We start from the raw sequence: 24,056 nt of genomic DNA on the forward strand, positions 1-24,056 counted from the left end.
TGTAACCTGTTCTATTAACTCATACGTCTAGAATGACATTGTATGCTGTAGTGCTCAGATTCCCCTTCACTAAGGGGTCGAGCCCAAACCATGAAAAACAGCCACCGATCCATTATTCTTCCTCCGCCAAACTTTACAGTTGGCACTATGCATCGGGGCAGGTAGCATTGTCCTGGCAGTCCGTCGGACTGATGGTGAAGCCTAATTCATCACTCCAGAGAACGCGTTTCCACTGCTCCAGAGTCCAATGGCGGCAAGCTTTTACAGCCCTGCAGTCAACGCTTGGAATTTTGCGCGACTGCTCGGCCATGGAAACCCATTTCATGAAGCTCTCGATGAACAGTTCTTGTGCTAACGTTGCTTCCAGAGGCAGTTTGGAACTCGGTAGTGTGTGTTGCAACAGAGAACAGGCGATAAATACGCGCGTCGTGCTTCAGCACTCGGCGGTCCCGCTCTGTGAGCTTGTGTGGCCTACCAATTTGCGGCTGAGCCGTTGTTGCTCCTGGACGTTTCCATTTCACAATATCAGCACTTACAGTTGACAGGGGAAACTCTAGCAGGGCAAAATTTGGTGAACTGACTTATTGGAAAGGTGGCACCCATGATAGTGCCACGTTGAAAGTCACTGAGAGCTTCAGTAAGGCTATTCTACTGCCAATGTGTGTCTATGGAAATTGCATGGCTGTGTGCTCGATTTTATACACCTGTCAGCAATAGGTGTGGCTGAAATAACCGAATCTTTGTATATGTGGTGTATGTGTCACTTCGACAAAGACATAATACTAGAGCGAATATGGGGCTCTCTGCTACAGGAAGTGACATAATTCCAAAAGGATACAGAAGGATATGAGACTTCATCATTGATGTTGCTGCTAGCAGCTATTCTTCAAGACAATTTAACTTATGATGATCTTCATATGTGGTTCAGTCAGTATAGCTAAAGGGCAAAAAGTTCAATCTAATACCTCAGCTGCAATGAAGCCTTGGCTAGCTAGTACCGCCATATTAGCTAGAGTATGACTAGTCCCTATCGCTAAGCATGAACATGAATCACACCTCTACTAGTGTCTCATTTACATACACACTCGGTGGACAGTTTATTAGGTACACCACCCCATTCACGAAAATTGTTCACACCTACAGACAGTGAGTCACGTGGCCATGGCTTGCTTTATAAAGCAGGCAGCCAGGCATTGTGGTATTCAGTTACTGCTTAATTGAACATTAGAATGGGCAAAACGATTGACCTAAGTGACTTTGAGAGTGGTATGATCATCGGTGCCGGGCCCGCCGGTTCCAGTACCTCAGAAACGCCCGGGCCTCCTGGGCTTTTCACGCACGACAGCGTTGAGGGTTTCCCGAGAATGGTGCGACAAACAAAAAACATCCAGTCAGCGGCAGTTCTGTGGGCGAAAACAGCTCGTGGATGAGAGGTCGACGGAGAATGGCAAGAATCGCGTAAGCTAGCAGTCGGGCCACAAACAGGCAAATAATGGCGCAGTACAACAGTGGTGTGCAGAATAGCATCTCGGAACACACAACTCGTCGGTCCTTGTCAAGGATGGGCTATTGTAGCAGACGACCACATCGGGTTCCACTCCTATCAGCTAAAAACGAGAAGAAGCGGAGCCAGTACGCTCGCGATCACCAACACCGGACAGTTGAGGAGTGGAAAAACATCGCCTGTAGCATGACAGCGAGTTCAGACCTCGACCCCAGAGCATCTTTGGGATGAGATGGAACGGGCTGTTCACAGCATGAATGTACCACCATCTATTCTGCAGCTACTGCGTGAAGCCATCGCGTTCAGCATGGACCAACATCCCTGTGGAACGTTTCTGACACCTTGTAGAATGCCCTGGAGAATTCACACTGTTCTGGAGGCAAGGGGGGGGGGGGGTCCGACCCAGTACTAGATGGGTGTACCTAATAAACTGGCCGGTGAGTGTAGGATGAGATTAACATATAGATAGGTACAATATAAACAGGAACAGACACAGATGTGATGAGACTCATTGGCGCTGTCAGACCGCGAGGAAGACAAACCTAGAGAGAGTCCTATGCGTCTGGGATAGCGTAGGCTACAACCACAGAACTGTGCTACGATAGGCTAGATAGCTAGACCCGAATAAACAACGCTAAATATACTTTAATGTATAGCCGTCAAACTACTCAATTTAAACTGTATCCCAATCATTTTTAACATAGAGAACTGCCATAAGGAAGGTGGCATACACACGGAGCACCATGGCATTCCATGGCATTAGGGACAACGATGCTAAACTAGTGTAATTATATAACAATAAATAATACACGTCATTTAGCAGGCGCATTTATCCAAACTGACCTTATATGTCTAGTGGCAATTTCATCCATAACATTTGACTCCTAGTCTCAAATAGACCAAGAATTTGAGTATTACACCTAATCACTCCCTACACCTCAGGACCCGCCACTTCAGTATAGTAACCAGACTCCTTTGTTTGCACAGGGTTCTCCCTTTTTAACCTGGGTTTAATTACAATAGTGCAGCTGTTGCTGGTTTACACAGTGGGTAATATATCTGCCATGTCACCCTGCCTCCAAGGCGCCTGCTGTTTGCGCAGGACAGAGTGCAGGACAGAACCCTTTACTCACGCTACAGCCATAGTACCTGTTACCATGGCGACTGTCCAGTACAGTACAGACTGTACAGACTGACTGTGCCTGTGGGAGTAGTGCGAAATAGCACCTCTGGGGTCAGTTTTGTGTTTTGGAGACTAAGGGTTGGGGTTAGGATATGGTGGAAAGTGCGCTGGTCCTAGATCAGTGCCGAAAGACAACTTTAGACCGATGTATGTCTGTGTGGGACAGGACAGACATGAGCAGGGAACAGGCATTGTTGTTACTATGGGAACAGGACGGACAGTGTTATAAGGATGCAAGGCAGGTGTTATCATCAGATAGCACAGAGACCATAGCACCAGGAGTTTCTTGAGCACATAATATACAGTGCATTTGGAAAATATTTAGACATCTTGACTTTTCCACATTTCTTTTAACGTTACAGCGTTATTCTAAAATGTATGAAATATTTTTTTCCTTTGTTCAATCTACAGACAATACCCCATAATGACAAAGCTAAAACAGGTTTTTAGAATTTTTTTAATACATTTAGTAAACTTACACTTTACATAAGTATTCAGACCCTTTGCTATGAGACTCGAAATTGAGCTCAGGTGCATCCTGTTTCCATTGATCATCCTTGACATGTTTCTACAACTTGATTGGACTCCACCAGACAGAAGCCACCCCTCAGTAAAAGGCACATGACAGAGCACTACAGGACTCAAACCATGAGAAACAAGATTCTCTGGTCTGATGAAACCAAGATTGTACTTTTTGGCCTGAATCCCAAGCGTCACGTCTGGAGGAAGCCTGGCACCATCCCTACGGTGAAGCATGGGGGTGACAGCATCATGTTGTTGGGATGTTTTTCAGCGGCAGGGACTGGGAGACTAGTCAGGATCGAGGGAAAGATGAACGGAGCAAAGTACAGAGAGATCCTTGATGAAAACAACCCTAAGCACACAGACAAGACAACGCATGAGTGGCTTCGGGACAAGTCTCTGAATGTCCTTGAGTGGCACAGCCAGAGCCCGGACTTGAACCCAATGGAACATATCTGTAGACCTGAAAATAGCTGTGCGGCGACAATCCCCATCCAACCTGACAGAGCTTGAGAGGATCTGCAGAGAAGAATGGGAGAAACACCCCAAATACAGGTGTGCCAAGCTTGTAGCTTCATACCCAAGAAGAGTCGAGAATGTAATCGCTGCCAAAGGTGCTTCAACAAAGTACTGAGTAAAGGGTCTGAATATGTATGTAAATGTGATATTTCGTTTTTAAAATTTGTAATACATTTTCACAAATGTCTAAAAACCTGTTTTTGCTTTTTGATTATGGGGTAATGTGTGTAGATTTATGAGGGGGGAAAACAATTTAATCAGTTTTAGAATAAAGCTGTAACGTAACAAAATGTGGAAAAAGTCAAGGGGTCTGAATACTTTCCGAATGCACTGTATTCTCTAGTCTGGAACAGACAAGGGAAAACTCCAGGCCTTGGTGAATAACCTATATAGTAGATATGGGCAGGGCACAGACCTGGGTCGGTACATGTCATTTTGAGTCAGGAAAGGAATATTTCACCGGTAAATATGATTATCGTTTAAACCCCAAAATATGATTTCCCCTACACATTTTGTAACATTTAGAATGCCCCACAACCAATAGCAAAAACCTATAAGCAGTCCCATATGAAAAGTTAAAAAAATATTTAATAGACAGCGAGGGAGAGTCCTTTACTAATGCATGGCGATGCATCTTTTCTTATGAGAGATTATTTTGTGTAGGGTAAGCCTGGTTAGGAAGAATTTTCAGGGTCTGGTCTAGCACTCCATACTAAACCACTGAGAGTCTCTGACTGATGCAAAACTAAATTGGATATGACTCAGCTGGTTTGCTAGTGGAATGCCCTTGATGTTAGTCCTCTCGCTCAGTTTCCTCCGATTTCCTTCTCTTCTCATGATAATATGCATTATGTTACTGTACATATTATTCTCAAATCGCATCCTGTGTTATATTGCCTAGGCACTGCATATAAATGCTTGCTTATTTGATTATGGCTGTAAATCGATATTGATGATGATGCTGGTAACATAACGCACAGAGAATATGGCAGCCCAGTAAACTGATTAGGCTAACATACGTTTTTACCAGGTAACTATAACTGAATAATACAAATCTGTCGAGCAAGGCGCTTAACCCTCATTTCTCCTGTAAGTCAGTCTGGATAAGAGCTTCAGATATATTACTCAAATGTAAATGTAGAGAATATGGCAACCCAGTAAACTAATTACCTTACTTTTTCCCGGGTAACTAACTACTGCACAATAGGACGATAACAACCAGTTATACAGTGGTGCCACAGTAGGTGCCACGAAAATGTCTACCAATATATAAAAAAACATGGGTCTTCTAGCATTTAAAACTGAAGTGCAAGGGCGTGCGTCGCTTCAGAGCAGCAAAGTCGACCATGAGCTCTGAATTACTGCAGTTTCCCTCAAAGTCAAACATGCAATTACTCTCTCCACCACTGCTATTCTGGCTCGATGGTAAGTTCAAATACAGCTGTTCTCAGGCCACATACTGTATATAGTAGACTGAAAACACGCAGAGAAAAGACTGGAGGGAATTACAACGGCGTAGAATCAAGGAGGATAAGGGTACAGATATAGGGCTAGAGGTCAAACCCACCTCTTGACCTATTTACTGTGTACGTGGAAGGCCATTTATAAATGATCATTCATTATAAATAGCGGACCACTCTGTCTGTCTCTGTGGCTTGTAGTGGATACAAGAACTGCTCTGCTCTTCAGTTTAATCTGTAATAGTAGCCTATCAAGACCTTATAGATTTACTGCATCCAAAGCTATCTGCTGTTGTTGGTATTGGGCTATTTGATAACAGTGGGCGGTGATATTTTCATTTAACTAGGCAAGTCAGTTAGGAACAATTTCTTATTTTCAATGATGGCCTAGGAACAGTGGGTTACCTGCTTTATTAAGGGGCAGAACGACAGATTTCTACCTGGTCAGCTCGGGGATTCAATCTTGCAACCTTTCGGTTGCTAGTCCAATGCTCTAACCACTAGACTACCTGGCCCCCGAATATGCTTATCGCATCAGAGTTGTCGATGGTACTATAGAATGACAGCAATGGGCTATGTTCGAAATGATGATGATGATAATGATGCCACCCAGAACCCCACCCAAGATTCAGTAAGCAATAAGGTCCACCTGCCTGTGTCATGAAACAAGATCTGACCTCCACATGCATGCACACAAACAGGTACGCACGCACAAAGGTCCTAAGATCAGTGAAGCCTGTACAGGCATCAAAAGGTGGACAGGTGCCACTTAAACACTTGGGTATAAAGGGCTGTGAGTGGGCAGCAGAGCCAAAAGGCCTTGGAGCAGGTGGAGGAGTCAGCGGAGGAAGGTCACACACTCACACACACACTGAGACACACCACCCTTCACAGGACAATGGGAGACACACTATTGTTAAGGGTTTGCTCGCACGCACACACCAAACACACACGCACACATACGCCCACAAAGAACATTACACAAAGGATTATCCAGGCACACAAAACAAAGAGCAATTTGACAGAAAAAACTCTAGCGAAGACAGTCATTATCTAAGAAGAAAGAAGATGCATAAATCATGGTTATGACAGGCAGTCTAAACACATGAAAGTAGCCAATAATGGTCACTGTAGTCGTCAATAATGGTAATACCATAATAAAGAAAATCTTACCATTTCTCCAAAAGCTCCAAACACCACAACAACTCACTCGATCCATCAACTACGAAAAAACGAGGGGGGGGTTCTCTTAATTTGAAAATGATTGCAATATGTTTTGCTTGGAGAATAAACCAAACAATTAGGCAATACTAGATCTGTTATTCACGGCCCATCTGTTTGGACTGTATCAAACCAGGAGCCTAATCACTCATTCATATGTGGCCTATCTTTGGGCACACTCAAGCCAGGGAGGTGTGTGTGTGTGTGTGTGTGTGTGTGTGTGTGTGTGTGTGTGTGTGTGTGTGTGTGTGTGTGTGTGTGTGTGTGTGTGTGTGTGTGTGTGTGTGTGTGTGTGTGTGTGTGTGTGTGTGTGAGTGCATGAATGTTTGTGCGTGTGCGTTCCCGCATGTGTGTGTGTCTGCGCTTTTCGGCAGACGGATCCCTATCACCATTCGGTGCCAGGGATTCTCAGGGTACGATACAGACGGTAAAAACATGGCTAACCGCGCCAAACTGGAACCAACACTAGTCCAGATTTTATGATCATTATGTTCAGAGACTTAATTAGCTGATCCTTCGTCTCTGTAACACTCCATCACCACCAGCTCATTATGTAGGATTGAGGCAGTGGGTTTTGGATCAGATTTGACAGAAGTTGGAAGCTGTCCTTCTTTAAGCGTCATATGGTTGAGAAAACCATTACAGTCATTGGTGATATATTCAACACAGTCACTGAGATTGTAAACACACACTGACCACTGACTTTTCAACGTAATTAAAATGGCCGTAGCCCCACTCTCTGAGGGTGTCTCAGAGAGAGTTGGGATATGCAAAAAAATAAATACATTTCCTATTCACACATGCGTATTAATACACACTTTTACATGTGTGAAATGGCACAAATATAAGCACCCAGCAAATTCTTCTTCTTATTATTATTATTATGTAGGGATGATGAATTTATGAATTTCACACTATGCCAAATCATCCATTCACTGTTATTTTCCAAAAGTTCTAACACTCATTGACCAGAACGATCTAACTCGATCTCTGCTAACGATCACAGACACAGTAGAAACAATTAGCCAGGTACCTCAGCCGAAAGGAAATGTACAGTACACTTTCCTTTGACCATTAAAAAACGATGTTCCAAATATAGTGCTAAAGACATGAGAAAATCATTACATCCCAAATCCATATTGAACCTGGCATGACATCACCAGGTGATGATTCAGTTCAGTTCCATTCAATGTCAAGTTGTTCCATGAGTCACTCATCAAACAGCACTCAGAAACAAGCTGTCCTCCTATTCTAATGCTTAGCGGAAAAAGACAAACATGTCAGGCCACAAATGGATACGGACAAACAACCCAATTACCTCAGACGATGTACTAATCAGAATCAGATCAACATCATTCTAGTTGTCAGATAGCAACCTGTCCTCTGTGTGCTCGCTTGCAAATGTGCAAGAATACATATGTCTGTGTATGTGTTTACAGTAGCACCACAGTTCCACATAGCCATTCCTCTGAGTTTCTCTATCTGCCAATAGGCACACATGATGCGCAATTAAATCCTCTGCTGGCATTGGGCTAAAGCTGTCAATCAGAGGCCCGATGTCTTTCGACAGCGCCCAGTGAACCGTGGATCGCTGGCCGCAGCACAGGAACTCACAAGAGTCCCTGCTATTGTTACCAGCAAGCAGGAATTCAGCTGGCAATTAGGCCTGGCTTTTTAGGAAGCCCTCAGCCTCGTGCTCTGAGGTAGCTAACAGAGAGAGAGAGAGAGAGAGGGGGAGAGAGAGAGAGAGATAGAGAGCTGACTCAGAGGTTTTCACTTGGCTCTATCCTACTGTGTGAATGTTTACAGTGTAACAACAGATTAGTGTTACGTATAGCGGGGCAATGTGGGAAAACTGTACGGAGGAGAAAAATAATATATACAGATGCAGGATCTTAATTTGACCCAGTTTACTACAGCAAGAAAATATCCTGCAGCAACAGGAAATGTGAATACTTTTTTGTTGTAGACACTGATAAATTGTTCGTTAGGGCAAATCAAGTCTGAAATGTCTAAGTGCAAATTGCAAACACTAAATAAGCTTCATATTTGCATTTCCTTCTGTGCAGGAAAATTCTCAGCAACAAAATAGTGATCAGATTAAGATCCTACATCTGTAGGATTATCAATATCACCAGGCACATGACTTATGAAACCAGGCTCATTCTATTCTATTCTATTATATCCTATTAACGAAGGTAACAAAGAAATAAACATATAAGAAGCATACTACATGCAGGAAGGTAATGTGAAGTAATTATGTGTCAGAGTTGACCTGATATCATTACTCATGATGTTAGTAATGGGAAAAGCATCTGAGCAAAAAGAACAGCCAAAGAGGTCCATTTGTCATGTGTGTATTCTGTACCATTACTTAAAGGGATACTTAAAGGGCAACTCGTGGATACCATTTTTATGTCACTTTGTCCAGTATGAAATAATTCAGGGGCAGTTTATTGCGCCAATGCTAACTAGTGTTAGCGCAATGACTGGGGGTCTATGGGTATCTGCTAGCTTGCTAGCAGATACCCAAAAACTAGCAGATACCCATAGACTTCCAGTGAATTTGTGAATTTTGATTAGGATCACCATTAGCTAACTCCGTAACGTTAGCTAATCTTCCTGGGGTCCAACACCAATTAATAAGACATCACAAACAATTACAAATTCAGACTTCACAAACATTTAACAAGTAGACAATACAGACACTGAAGTCATTGTGCGAGCGCTAGTTAGCAACTTCCTTCAAACCGCACGCAGAGACATAAACATGGTGTCCACGAGTTAATCTGACTCTGGGGAAGAAGATAAAGGGCCTCATTACCAAAATCCTGAAGTATCCCTTTAAGGCTGAATAGTGTGCATGCACTTAGCATAGGTTAAGTGGGAGCATGGCATTTACATACGCTTACATAGACTCACAGTGCTTAGCAGCCAACACAACAGACATGTTGACAACATATGTGGGGCTATAAAAATCTAGGTTTGGTTGAGATGGTGCGACTGCAGACGTTCACATACAACACGTTACTACAGAACTTGCATAAACCCTGCGTTTATGGGGAATCCGATCAAGACCGTAGTTCAAAGGGTTACTCCAGGACCAGGACCTATGTTCATGAGTGATGATCTAGAATCAGGTCCCACCGTGGCCATATAATCTTATTTGTTATGATCGAAAAGACGAAACTGATCCTAGATGATCAATTTTACACTGAGTCGCTTTATGAATAGGATTGAGGAGGATTCCCTCAAACTCTAAAGCTGTTTTACTTTAAACGTGTGCCTAGTACTACCTCTGTTAATACCACTAAAGCTTGATGGTCACTGGGCAGGGTTTTTATCTTACGGGTGGGTGAAGTGCTTAGTCTTACAACCAAACGTCTGTTGGGGATTGACCCAACCGCAAGAGTCTATAAACAAATGACTATGGTGAACAACATAAAGATGACTGACTGGGCTGCACATCCATGAGTGGAGTTCATAGTGTGAGCATCAAGCATCCTGATGTTTCAAATGATGTTATTGTATTTTATGCCTGTCATAGGCAGGATCTATTGATCCAGGTTTATTAGACAAAAGCAATATTGCAACAACAACAAAAATGTGCAACATGTGTAATGCAAACGGAAGATATAGGAGAAGCCTTCTAAAGATCGATTTTTTTTTTTTTTTTTTTGTAGGACCGGTGTGGATTTTAAAATTTTTGTCTAACCTTCTTTATTGCGATAAATGGTGACGGTAATGTGATGTCGTTGCATAACTTATAAAGCTCCACTCCACGTTTCATTTTAAATGCCTTACTGCTTGCAAAATAAAAATGTTCAACAACACAAATGATGTTTCTTTGCAGGACGAGGATTGTCCTGACTTTCAAGAATTGCTTCGGCTTGCTTTTCTGGTTGGCTGGCAAGTTTCACCATCCAATTATTTCAGATCTACAGGAGTGTAAGTTTCACCATGGCGTTGCATTCTAGCCTACATGCTGGCTTTCGCGGGGTATACCTGAGACGTGAAACAGATAGGTGGGAGGGCATAGAGGCTGTCGGCAATTTATTCATGCGCAATTTGTCTAAATGGGTAATGGAAACACTTCAAACACTACTTTTTTATTCCACACTGTAGGTTTTTGAGAAAAAAGTATTTTTTTGGAAACATATATGTAGCTTTTTAATGGAAACATATATGTAGCTAATGTCATTGAATGAAGCCAAAGGCACATTTCCACACTGTGTGGACAATCTATCTACAGTATGTGGATCCAACCCACCAGAGTATCTTGTTGACATAAGCTGTTGACTCTAGCCACAACCCCGTAGATATCCCTCAGTGTAATTCCACAGATTATGAAGCCTTAGTACAGGTTCATAGCAGGCTTCATAAGCTTTATAACATGCTTATGAATCTCAAGGCATGCATAAAGCAACTTACTGTTCACAGAAGACGACAGGGACATATTGTGTTTGTATCCATGTTGTACAGTAAATGTATGTTAGTTGGGATCCAGATTCAGATTTACAGTGTTGCTTTTGAAGTAGTGAAAATTTTAAAAAACAGATTGATATCTAGGTATGTAGTCAGGTTTACATTCCTGCTCCTCTCAACACATCCAGAACAGTGCTGTAAGTATAAATAAAATGCAGGGTTTTTCCTGCATAGGAAACTGAGGCACCACCGAAGACCTTTTGTGAGCCAGAAAAAACCCTGGAATGTTAATGTAGTATTTCTTCATTAAATCAGAGACCACTGCTGACACAGTGATGTATAGTGAGTAACATAGCAAGTTAAGCAAGTAGGTCTGGAACCCAGGTCTGGATTACTAAGATGACTAAGCTTGACAGAGACGAGAAGCTCCAAGTTGTCTCTGTTGCTAGGATCGTGAATGTACATGTGCAGTAGTATCAAATGTCAATACCAAAAATGGAAATATAGATGAGTAATGTCGATAATATTCAAAACTCGAGCCAGCTCTCTGTGGATGAGCCTGACCGGGAGCCTAACTGCTATGCTGCTGTGTTGCCTGACTGCTCTGGGCCCTGTGCTGTGCAAACCTGGGTTCAAATACTATTTAAATAATTTGAAATACCTTATACCTGTGCTTGATTGAGCTTGCCTGGCTTAATGGACCAATGAAATACTCCCAAAACTGTAAACCACTCCCATCTGGCACTCCAAGCAGGCTAGAGCAAACGCTCAAAAATTTCAAATAGTATTTGAACCCAGGTCTGAGCTGCTTCGTGTGCTTGGTTAGTTAACACAAAGGACAGAGTATTAATGTCGGGGTCGACTTCCCAGAGCCCCTCAGAGATCCAGGACCACCAAAGAGCTCAGTAATTTGCACTAAATTGAAAATGCCTGAGGCTAAGACAAATGTACACAAACACATACAGACAGATGACAAACACACACACAGTCACTCACATACAGAACAGTGACACGCACACACACACACAGAGAGAGAGACAAAGACACCACAGTGCCTATACAACAGAGTAAAGTCCATGACAAGAATACAGAACTGACATGTCAGATGTACCATCTTCGATTAGAACCAATAAGCAAAATGTATGCATCCAAGGCACGTTGAAGACTGTTTACATGAAACCATTTCTAAATCAATGAAAACTGTCAAAAAATCAAAAGGTACCCAGCCATCAATAAAAGCTTGGAAATGTCATTCCCTCTTTCTGCAATTCCACAAAATAAGACCAATCAACCCCATCTGCCATAACAACCAACATTTGATGTTATTACAGTAAAAGATCAAAATCATAACATGCAATCATATTCTGGACCACTCTAAACAGGTTTCTAAATGACTTTGCATCAACTTGGCTAAATGGCAAGTGATCATGAGCTGTTCATGAATAACATTGGAGATGATGGAGTCGGACAGAATGTCTGACCAAACAGCCAATCTACTCTAAAGAAAGGGGATACTTAGTCAGTTGTACAACCGAATGCCTTCAACTGAAATGTGTCTTCAGCATTTAACCCAACCCCTCTGAATCAGAGAAGTGCAGGGGGCTGCCTTAATCGACAGCGCCCGGGGAACAGTGGGTTAACTGCCTTGCTCAGAGGCAGAACGACAGATTTTTACCTTGTCAGCTCGGAAGAAATGGGCCCGAATCAACCCATGCTTTTGAATGAAACAAGGGGTGAACAGAACCTCTGCCTAGACAGAGCAGCAGTCACAACAGTGATGCCCTGCAAGAAATATAGAAAGAACCTGGTGCTAGAGGGGGTACGCATCTGGAGGTTGAATGTTTGAAGGGGTACCGGACTATAAAAAGTTAGGGAACAAATGTTGTAGATAACAGTAAAGTCGGTATAGAAGTGGCTCTATCACTGGGTAATTGCGCGTACAGAGACCTCGTACAGCAGCACACAGGCCATCTCTGTCTGTTTGCACTGGAAATACCTCGCTCCCTTCTCACAATCACATGTGTTTGCGCTAGGGCTTCTCTCTCTACCTCTAACACACACATTTCTATCTCTTTCATTGCCCCTCTCTGTCTCTCTCCCTCTCCGGCACACTCTCTATTCCTTTCTCATTCTCTCTCTGATTCTCTCTCACTTTTCTCTCTCTCTCTCTCTCTCTCTCTCTGGTTATAGCACACTCCTCTCTTTTCTCTCCTTTTCTCTTTAGTCGTTCTCTCGCTCTCTCCTCTCTCTCTCTCATCCTATATGAACCCCCCCACCCGCCATCTCATTACACTGAACGCTAAAATGGAAAATCTAGGATAGTGTTTATACTGCATGGACATGCTCAAACAGTACAATTTAATCTTTTAGATGATATCTATAGGACACATGCCCCTACTCCATCTCTCTCTCTCTCTCTTTCACCCTCTTTCTCTCCCTATTTTCCCTGCAGAGACTTCAGAGATCTTATATAAAAAAAGACAGAGCAGTGAATCAAAAGGCATAGAAATAGTACAACCCCCAAACCCCACTCTACCCCTCCCTCCCTTCAAAATCCCTACCCCCATTCGCTTATGCTCGCTCTCTCTTCCTCTCTCCCTCACACACACATACACAGCAGCACACACACAAACGCACCCACAAGCGGACTCACACTCAAACACACGCACACACACACACACACGCACACACAGCACACGCACACACAGCACAGCACAGTATCATTATGCGGAAAAGGACCTGTTCAGACAACCTGAATGTGAAAGTCGTTTTAAACTGTGGGTTTGAAAGCAGACAGTAAATTACAATGATTTTATTATAGTGAAAGTACATGTGTATAAACAAGACAAGGTTTGAGTTACAGTGCGTAACAGAGGCACAATTACTCCACATAACCAGAGGTAGAGGATTACATTCAACATACGTCATGTTTGTGATGATTATTCTATTCTATCCTAAATTCTGTAAGTGACGCTATGACAGAAACATTTACTATTTTGTGTCATTAAATTAGATAAAAACTCAGTTGAGCGCTTTGGAAGAAACTTCACTGACATTGATAGCGCTGCGTTCATCACCAGCTATACACACTGCCAACCATGCACAATTAAGCTATGGGTAAAATAAGCAATAAATATTTATATGACATGAAATAACTATACATTTTATGTACATTTTATGTTCCTGTTGTCATTGCTTTCAAATGGATGGACATAAAGTACTTTTCTTTCGGGGCAGTGCGTAACTCCACTTTCTGAAGAGCGTTTTTATGCATATCCATAACACATTGTACGACATTAAACAAATAGGCTATATTCCTATAGCCTAGTCCAGATGCGACTCACCTTATTGCAGTACGGGGATTCAGGATACTGCAATGGTCCCAATCGGGAAGAATCTGTTGCTGGTAAAGACTGTGGTGGAGGTGGATATACTCTCACGTCCATTTCAGTAAAACATCAATCTCCACACAAGCTTTTCCACTCCGGCGTCTACTTTTGAGTCCTCGAAAGTTGAAGGTACTATAAAGACCGATGGTCGAACTGGGCAAAAGTCTAGGGTTGGATGCTAAAAATGGAAAACTGTGATGCTCTCGCATGCGTTCGCGGTTTTACTGAAGAAAGAAAAAAACTTACATTATCAACGTACGTCGCACTATCAACGACAGACTTGGTAAACGAAGGTAAAACGGTGTAACTTTGAAAACTGTAGGCTATCACTCGATTGTTGAAGAAGTTATTGCGCGTCTTTCTCTTTCTGACAGATGCATTTGCAGCGACAGTAGTTGTTTCTATCCAGCGGCTACAGTCGTAGGCAAGCGAATGGGGCACGGTAGGATTGCCTGTTTGCTCGCAATTCATACAAAGGACTTTACAGACAGGGCAGGGGCAAGAGCGCAGCTACAGTATGGCGACATGCTCTACCTAGTAGGCGCACTGGTGAATGCAGCGCCTGCGTCACTTGCATTCGCTTGCATTTCGCATCTTTTGTAGGCTATATGAATCATTTTACGTTGCCTATAAATTATTGTTGAATCCCTTTAGAATGCCAAAATTAGGACTACAGCTTTGTGGGCTCTTTGTGTTAGTTTGGTACACTAGCCTAGGCTACGTATAGGGCCATCATGCACCCATTATTTTAGAGGGGTGAAACAGCTTTTTCCTGCAATATACTCACATAAAAAATACTACAGTTTACTACAGAATTGTACAGTAAGTACTATAGTAAACTGTAGTATTAGACCACTGCGCCACCCTATCTAGACCACTGTGCCACCCGGGAGGCCCCCACTTTAGATTTTTTTGGGATGGATTGGACTGATAGCTACCTTTACTGCTAGCTTTGTCTATGCTGTTTTGATTTGAATGTGCTGTCCTTGGGGAGTTCATGCCGGAATTCTCTCAGAAGTTAGCCATGGAAAAAGACAGGAACCTTCCCGCTAGCCTCTCTCAAAGAGTGCCGTGTATAAAGTCAGAAAATCTGCTGTCTCAGCCACTGTCTGTCACCAAGGGAGTACCCCAAGGCGTGATCCTAGGCTCCACGCTCTTCTCAATTTACATCAACAACATAGCTCAGGCAGTAGGAAGTTCTCTCATCCATTTATATGCAGATGATACTTATACTCAGCTGGCCCCTCCCCGAATTTTATGTTAAAGACTCTACAACAAAGCTTTTTAGTGTCCAACAAGCTTTCTCTACCCTTAACCATGTTATGAACACCTCCAAAACAAAGGTCATGTGGTTTGGTAAGAAGAATGCCCTTCTTCCCACAGGTGTTATTACTACCTCTGAGGGTTTAGAGCTTGAGGTAGTCACCCCATACACGGGTATGACTAGACGGTGCACTATCCTTCTCTCAGCACATATCAAAGCTGCAGGATAAAGTTAAATCTAGACTTGGTTCCCTCTATCGCAGTTGCTCCTATTTCACCCCAGCTGCAAAACTAACCCGGTTTCAGATGACCATCTTACCCATGCTAGATTACGGAAACACAATTTATAGATCATCAAGTAAGGGTGTTCTCGAGCGACTAGATGTTCTTTACTGTTATGTACTTGAGTGAAGACCCAAAAGCGGTTTTAACAGAAAACAGAGTTCTTTAATGAAAAAACAGGAATGGCATAAATCCTCTTACAACGTTGTCAATGGAACAAAAAGAACGTTAGTATAATGCAGGATGCACTTGCCAGGCAGACTCCGACAGGATAGGACAAGGTGGAAGCAAACGGGACGACAGCTTGCTTCTGGCATGAAAAACACAAACAAGAATCAGACACTGAAAGTAGCAGGAACAGAGAGAGAAATAGAGACCTAATCAGAGGGGGAAGAGAGAACAGGTGTGAAAGAGTGAATGAGCTAGTTAGGGGAGATGTAGAACAGCTGAAGAATGAGAGACAGAGAAGGTAACCTAAAAAGACCAGCAGAGAGAGACAGAGTGAAGAGAAAGGACAGGAACAGACATAACAAGACATGACAGTACCCCCCCCCACTCACCGAGCGCCTCCTGGCGCACTCGAGGAGGAAACCTGGCGTCAACGGAGGAAATCATCGATCAGCGAACGGTCCAGCACGTCCCGAGAGGGAACCCAACTCCTCTCCTCAGGACCGTACCCCTCCCAATCCACTAGGTACTGATGACCACGGCCCCGAGGGCGCATGTCCAAAATCTTACGAACCCTGTAGATGGGTGCGCCCTCGACAAGGATGGGGGGAGGGACGAGCGGGGGCGCGAAGAACGGGCTTAACACAGGAGACCGGGTGAACGCGACGAAGATAGCGCGGGAGAAGAAGTCGCACTGCGACAGGATTAATGACCTGGGAAATACGGAACGGACCAATGAACCGCGGGGCCAACTTGCGAGAAGCTGTCTTCAGGGGAAGGTTCTGAGTGGAGAGCCATACTCTCTGACCGCAACAATATCTAGGACTCTTGGTCCTACGCTTATTAGCGGCCCTCACAGTCTGCGCCCTATTACGGCAAAGTGCCGACCTGACCCCCTTCCAGGTGCGCTCGCAACGCTGGACAAAAGCCTGAGCGGAGGGGACGCAGGACTCGGCGAGCTGAGATGAGAACAGCGGAGGCTGGTACCCGAGGCTACTCTGAAAAGGAGATAGACCGGTAGCAGACGAGGGAAGCGAGTTGTGGGCGTACTCTGCCCAGGGAGCTGTTCTGACCAAGACGCAGGGTTACGAAAGAAAGACTGCGTAAAATGCGACCAACAGTCTGATTGGCCCGTTCGGCTTGACCGTTAGACTGGGGATGAAAGCCGGACGAGAGACTGACGGAAGCCCCAATCAAACGGCAAAACTCCCTCCAAAATTGAGACGTGAACTGCGGGCCTCTGTCGGAAACGACGTCAGACGGAAGGCCATGAATTCGGAAAACATTCTCGATAATGATCTGAGCCGTCTCCTTAGCAGAAGGAGCTTAGCGAGAGGAATGAAATGAGCCGCCTTAGAGAATCTATCGACAACCGTAAGAATAACTGTCTTCCCCTCTGATGAAGGCAGTCCGGTGATGAAATCTAAAGCGATGTGAGACCACGGTCGAGAGGGAATGGGAAGCGGTCTGAGACGGCCGGCAGGAGGAGAGTTCCCAGATTTAGTCTGCGCGCAGACCGAACAAGCGGCGACAAATCGACGCGCGTCACGTTCCCGAGTGGGCCACCAGAAACGCTGGCGAATGGAAGCGAAGCGTACCCCGAACGCCGGGGTGGCCGGCTAACTTGGCAGAGTGGGCCCACTGAAGAACGGCCGGACGAGTAGGAACGGGAACGAACAGAAGGTTCCTAGGACAAGCTCGCGGCGACGGAGTGTGAGCGAGTGCTTGCTTTACCTGCCTCTCAATTCCCCAGACAGTCAACCCGACAACACGCCCTTCAGGGAGAATCCCCTCGGGGTCGGTGGAGACCTCAGAAGAACTGAAGAGACGAGATAAAGCATCAGGCTTGGTGTTTTTTGAGCCCGGACGATAAGAAATAACAAACTCGAAACGAGCGAAAAACAGAGCCCAACGAGCCTGACGCGCATTAAGTCGTTTGGCTGAACGGATGTACTCAAGGTTCCTATGGTCAGTCCAAACGACAAAAGGAACGGTCGCCCCCTCCAACCACTGTCGCCATTCGCCTAGGGCTAAGCGGATGGCGAGCAGTTCGCGATTACCAACATCATAGTTACGTTCTGACGGCGATAAGCGATGAGAGAAAAACGCGCAAGGATGGACCTTGCCGTCAGAGAGAGAGCGCTGAGAAAGAATGGCCCCCACGCCCACCTCTGATGCGTCAACCTCAACAACAAACTGACTAGAGATGTCAGGTGTAACAAGAATAGGTGCGGATGTAAAACGATTCTTAAGAAGATCAAAAGCTCCCTGGGCGGAAACGGACCACTTAAAGCACGTCTTAACAGAAGTAAGGGCTGTGAGGGGAGCTGCCACCTGACCGAAATTACGGATGAAACGACGATAGAAATTAGCGAAGCCCAGAAAGCGCTGCAGCTCGACGCGTGACTTAGGAACGGGCCAATCAATGACAGCCTGGACCTTAGCGGGATCCATCTTAATGCCCTCAGCGGAAATAACGGAACCGAGAAAAGGGACAGAGGCGGCATGAAAAGTGCACTTCTCAGCCTTCACATAAAGACAGTTCTCCAAAAGGCGCTGGAGGACGCGTCGCACGTGCTGAACATGAATCGAGAGAGACGGTGAAAAAAATCAGGATATCGTCCATGTAAACGAAAACAAAAATGTTCAGCATGTCTCTCAGGACGTCGTTAACTAGTGCCTGAAAGACAGCTGGAGCGTTAACGAGGCCGAAAGGAAGAACCCGGTATTCAAAGTGCCCTAACGGAGTGTTAAACGCCGTCTTCCACTCGTCCCCCTCCCTGATGCGCACGAGATGGTAGGCGTTACGAAGGTCCAATTTGGTGAAAAACCTGGCTCCCTGCAGGATCTCGAAGGCTGAAGACATAAGAGGAAGCGGATAACGATTCTTAACTGTTATGTCATTCAGCCCTCGATAATCCACGCATGGGCGCAGGGACCCGTCCTTCTTCTGAAAAAAAAACCCCGCTCCGGCGGGAGAGGAGGAGGAGACTATGGTACCGGCGTCGAGCGAAACCGACAAATAATCCTCGAGAGCCTTACGTTCGGGAGCCGACAGAGAGTATAATCTACCCCGGGGGGAGTAGTTCCCGGAAGGAGATCAATACTACAGTCATACGACCGGTGTGGAGGGAGAGAAGTGGCCTTGGAACGACTGAACACCGTGCGCAGATCGTGATACTCCTCCGGCACCCCTGTCAAATCGCCAGGCTCCTCCTGTGAAGAAGAGACAGAGGAAACAGGAGGGATAGCAGACATTAAACAGGTCACATGACAAGAAACATTCCAGGATAGGATAGTATTACTAGACCAATTAATAGAAGGGTTATGGCGCACTAGCCAGGGATGACCCAAAACAACAGGTGTAAAAGGTGAACGAAAAATTAAAAAAGAAATGGTTTCGCTATGATTACCAGAGACAGTGAGGGTTAAAGGCAGCGTCTCACGCTGAATCTTGGGGAGAGAACTACCATCTAAAGCGAACAAGGCCGTTGGCTCCCCTAACTGTCTGAGAGGAATGTCATGTTCCCGAGCCCAGGTCTCGTCCATAAAACAGCCCTCCGCCCCAGAGTCTATCAAGGCACTGCAGGAAGCAGATGAACCGGGCCAGCGGAGATGGACCGGAAAGGTAGTGCGTGATCCAGAAGGAGAGGCCTGAGTAGTTGCGCTCACCAGTAGCCCTCCTCTTACTGATGAGCTCTGGCTTTTACTGGACATGAGGTGACAAAATGACCAGCGGAGCCGCAGTAGAGACAGAGGCGATTGGTGATTCTCCGTTCCTTCTCCTTGGCCGAGATGCGGATACCCCCCAGCTGCATAGGCTCAGCATCCGAGCCGGCGGAAGAGGGTGGCAGTGATGCGGCAGGTGGCAGTGATGTGGAGAGGGGAGCAACGGAGAACGCGAACTCCTTTCCACGTGCTCGGCGACGAAGATCAAACCGTCGCTCTATGCGAATAGCGAGAGCTATTAAGGAGTCCAGACTGGAAGGAACCTCCCGGGAGAGGATCTCATCCTTAACCTCGACGAGGAGACCCTCCAGAAAACGAGCGAGCAAAGCCGGCTCGTTCCAGTCACTAGAGGCAGCGAGAGTGCGAAACTCAATAGAATAATCCGTTATGGATCGATTCCCCTGACATAGGGAAGACAGGGCCCTGGAAGCCTCCTCCCCAAAAACAGAACGGTCAAAAACCCGTATCATCTCCTCCTTAAAGTCCTGAAACTGGTTAATACACTCAGCCCTCGCCTCCCAGATTGCCGTGCCCCACTCACGCGCCCGTCCGGTGAGGAGAGAAATGACGTAGGCGATGCGGGCTGCGCTCCTGGAGTAAGTGTTGGGCTGGAGAGAGAACACCACATCACACTGAGTGAGGAATGAGCGGCACTCAGTGGGCTCCCCTGAGTAACAGGGCGGGTTGTTGATCCTGGGCTCCGGAGACTCGGAAACCCTGGAAGTGGGCGGTGGATCGAGGTGGAGTTGGTGAACCTGTCTTGTGAGGTCGGAGACTAGGACGGCCAGGGTCTCAACGGCATGTCGAGCAGCAGACAATTCCTCCTCGTGTCTGCCTAGCATCGCTCCCTGGATCTCGACGGCGGAGTGAAAAGGGTCCGGAGCCGCTGGGTCCATTCTTGGTCTGATTCTTCTGTTATGTACTTGAGTGAAGACCCAAAAGCGGTTTTAACAGAAAACAGAGTTCTTTAATGAAAAAACAGGAATGGCATAAATCCTCTTACAACGTTGTCAATGGAACAAAAAGAACGTTAGTATAATGCAGGATGCACCTGCCAGGCAGACTCCGACAGGATAGGACAAGGTGGAAGCAAACGGGACGACAGCTTGCTTCTGGCATGAAAAACACAAACAAGAATCAGACACTGAAAGTAGCAGGAACAGAGAGAGAAATAGAGACCTAATCAGAGGGGAAGAGAGAACAGGTGTGAAAGAGTGAATGAGCTAGTTAGGGGAGATGTAGAACAGCTGAAGAATGAGAGACAGAGAAGGTAACCTAAAAAGACCAGCAGAGAGAGACAGAGTGAAGAGAAAGGACAGGAACAGACATAACAAGACATGACACTTTACCATTCGGCCATCAGATTTGCCACCAATGCTCCTTGTAGGACACATCACAGCACTCTATACTCCTCTGTAAACTGGTCATCTCTGTATAGCCGTCGCAAGACCCACTGGTTGATGCTTATTTATAAAACCCTCTTAGGCCTCACTCCCCCCTATCTGAGATATCTACTGCCGAACACCCGTTCTGACAGTCACATTCTGTTAAAGTCCCCAAAGCACACACATCCCTGGGTCGCTCCTCTTTTCAGTTCGCTGCAGTTAGCAACTGGAACGAGCTGGAACAAACACTCAAACACTCAAACTGGACAGTTTTATCTCAATCTCTTCATTCAAAGACTCAATCATGGACACTTACTGATAGTTGTGGATGCTTTGTGTGATGTTTTGATGTCTCTACCTTCTTGCCCTTTGTGCTGTTGTCTGTGCCCAATAATGTTTGTACTATGTTTTGTGCTGCTACCAAGTTGTTGTTATGTTGTGTTGCTACCATGCTGTGTGGGTCATGTGTTGCTGCCGTGCTATGTTGTTGCCTTAGGTCTCTCTTTATGTAGTGTTGTGGTGTCTCTCTTGTTGTGATGTGTGTTTTGTTCTATATTTATATTGTATTTATTTTTAATCCCAGGCCCCCATCCCCGCAGGAGGCCTTTTGTCTTTTGGTAGGCCGTCATTATAAATAAGAATTTGTTCTTATTTAACATTTAGGAATTTGCATTTTGGAATTTGTCAAGAATAACAAAAAGTTTCAAATGTATTTCCATTGATGTCCTAGTACAACCGTCAAACATGTTACACATTTACAGCTAACCCACATAAAAAAATACTACAGTATATTATGGTCTGAATACTAGTATTACTATATTTATGTCCAATATTATTCATTGTAGTGTTTTTGCGGACTTTACTATAGTATTCACTGTAGTGTTTTTGCGGGCATTACTGCAGTATACTGTCAGGACCCGGTTTCGAACCTGGGTCTCCGGAGTGAGAAACAGTCACTTAACCAACTGAGCCACGAATAGACAGCAGAATCCAGAAGATGAGGCAGACACAGCAGTACTTAAGACGGTGTATTTAATAAATAAAAAATGGCAAATCCAAAAGGTGGAAGGTAAAACACAAAAAGACCTAAAAAGAAACTCACCAAAACTAGACAAAAACAAAAAACCACAAGAACGTTACCCGGAATCGACAAGAGCACACAGAACACTAGGGCAGGGTGCTAACATACAAACACAGAGCACAGAACTGAGGGAAACAAAGGGTTTAAATACAATCAGGGGAAACGAGACACAGGTGCAAACAATAATGGGGATCAAGGGAAAAACATAGGGACAAAAAGCACAATGGGGACATCTACTGACAAACAACTGGAACAACCCTGGCCAAATCCTGACAGTATACTATGTCGATAGTATTCACTATAGTGCTTTGCAGACATGACTGGTATACAGTAGAAAAGGGGTGCAATAGCGTGCAGCATGGTAGGCCGAAGCTATATCAGGCTAATTTATCAATGGCTACATAGTATTGTTTGTCACAATTTTTGTCATCTTGTCATATTTATTTTTTCTCCATTGATCATCCTTGTGATGTTTCTTCAACTTGATTGGAGTCCACCTGTGGTAAATTTAATTGATTGGACATGATTTGGAAAGGCACACACCAGTGTATTTTTTTGTAAATCTAACCTTTATTTAACTAGGCAAGTCAGTTAAGAACAAATTCTTATTTACAATGATGGCCTACCCCGGCCAACCCTGGACGACGCTGAGCCAATTGTACTCTGCCCCATGGGATTCCCAATCATGGCCGGATGTGATACAGCATGTATTCGAACCAGGGACTGTAGTGATGCCTCTTGCACTGAGATGCAGTGCCTTAGACTGCTGCACCATTCGGGAGCAGCAGTGTAAGGTCCCACAGTTGACAGTGCATGTCAGAGCAAAAACTAACCCATGAGGTCAAAGGAATTGCCTGTAACGCTCCAAGACAGGATTGTGTACTAAAGGGTACAAAAAAATTACTGCAGCATTGAAGGTCCCCAAGAACACAGTACCCTCCATCATTCTTAAATGGAAGAAGTTTGGAACCACCAAGAATCTTCCTAGAGCTGGTCGCCCGGCCAAACTGAGCAATCAGGGGAGAAGGGCCTTGGTCAGGGAGGTGACCAAGAAACCGATGGTCACTCTGACAGAGCTCCAGAGATCATCTGTGGCGATGGGAGAACCTTCCAGAATAGCAACCATCACTGCAGCACTCCACCAATCAGGCCTTTATGGTGGAGTGGCCAGAAGGAAGCCACTCCTCAGTAAAAAGCACATGACAGCCCCCTTGGAGTTTGCCAAAAGGCTCCTAAAGGACTCTCAGACCATGAGCAACAAGATTCTCTGGTTTGATGAAACCAAGATTGAACTCTTTGGCCTGAATGCCAAGCGTCATGTCTGGAGGAAACCTGGCACCATCCCTATGGTGAAGCATAGTGGTGGCAGCATCCTGTTGTGGGAAAGTTTTTTAGCTGCAGGTACTGGGATACTAGTCAGAATGGAGGGAAAGATGAATGGAGCAAAGTACGGAGAGATCCTTTATGAAAATCTGCTCCAGAGCGCTCAGGATCGCAGACTGGGGTGAAGGTTCACCTTCCAACAGTACAATGTCCCTAAGCACACAGCCAAGACAAAGCAGCAGTGGCTTCGGGAGAAGTCTCTGATTGTTCTTAAGTGGCCCAGCCAGAGCCCGGACTTGAACCCGATCGAATATATCTGGAGAAACGTGAAAATAGCTGTGCGGTGACACTCCCCATCCAACCTGACAAAGCTTGAACGGGTGAATGGGAGAAACTCTTCAAATACAGGTGTGCCAAGCTTGTAGCGTCCTACCCAAGAAGACTCGAGGATGTAATCGCTGCCACAGGTGCTTCAACAAAGTACTGAGTAAAGGGTCTGAATACTTATTTAACTGTGATATTTAAGTTTACATTTTTTATAAATTTGCAAAAAAAAAAAAAAAACTGTTTTTGCTTTGTCATTGTAGGGTATTGTGGGTAGA

At 45.0% G+C, this 24,056-nt stretch overlaps 1 protein-coding gene across 2 annotated transcripts in view; it reads right to left on the reverse strand.

Annotated features, from left to right (window-relative positions):
- LOC135515152 (thymocyte selection-associated high mobility group box protein TOX-like) overlaps positions 1-14,768 on the reverse strand; it is a 59,350-nt gene extending 44,582 nt beyond the window's left edge. For both annotated transcript variants that reach the window (XM_064938950.1, XM_064938949.1), the window contains exon 1: positions 14,179-14,768. In XM_064938950.1, the coding sequence (XP_064795022.1) occupies positions 14,179-14,280 (102 nt within the window). In that variant the 5' untranslated portion in view covers positions 14,281-14,768. The remainder of the gene's footprint in view (positions 1-14,178) is intronic.
- Positions 14,769-24,056: the final 9,288 nt, after the last annotated feature.

The sequence above is a fragment of the Oncorhynchus masou genome, chromosome 3 (genome assembly GCF_036934945.1).
Source record: "Oncorhynchus masou masou isolate Uvic2021 chromosome 3, UVic_Omas_1.1, whole genome shotgun sequence".
NCBI lineage: Eukaryota > Metazoa > Chordata > Actinopteri > Salmoniformes > Salmonidae > Oncorhynchus > Oncorhynchus masou.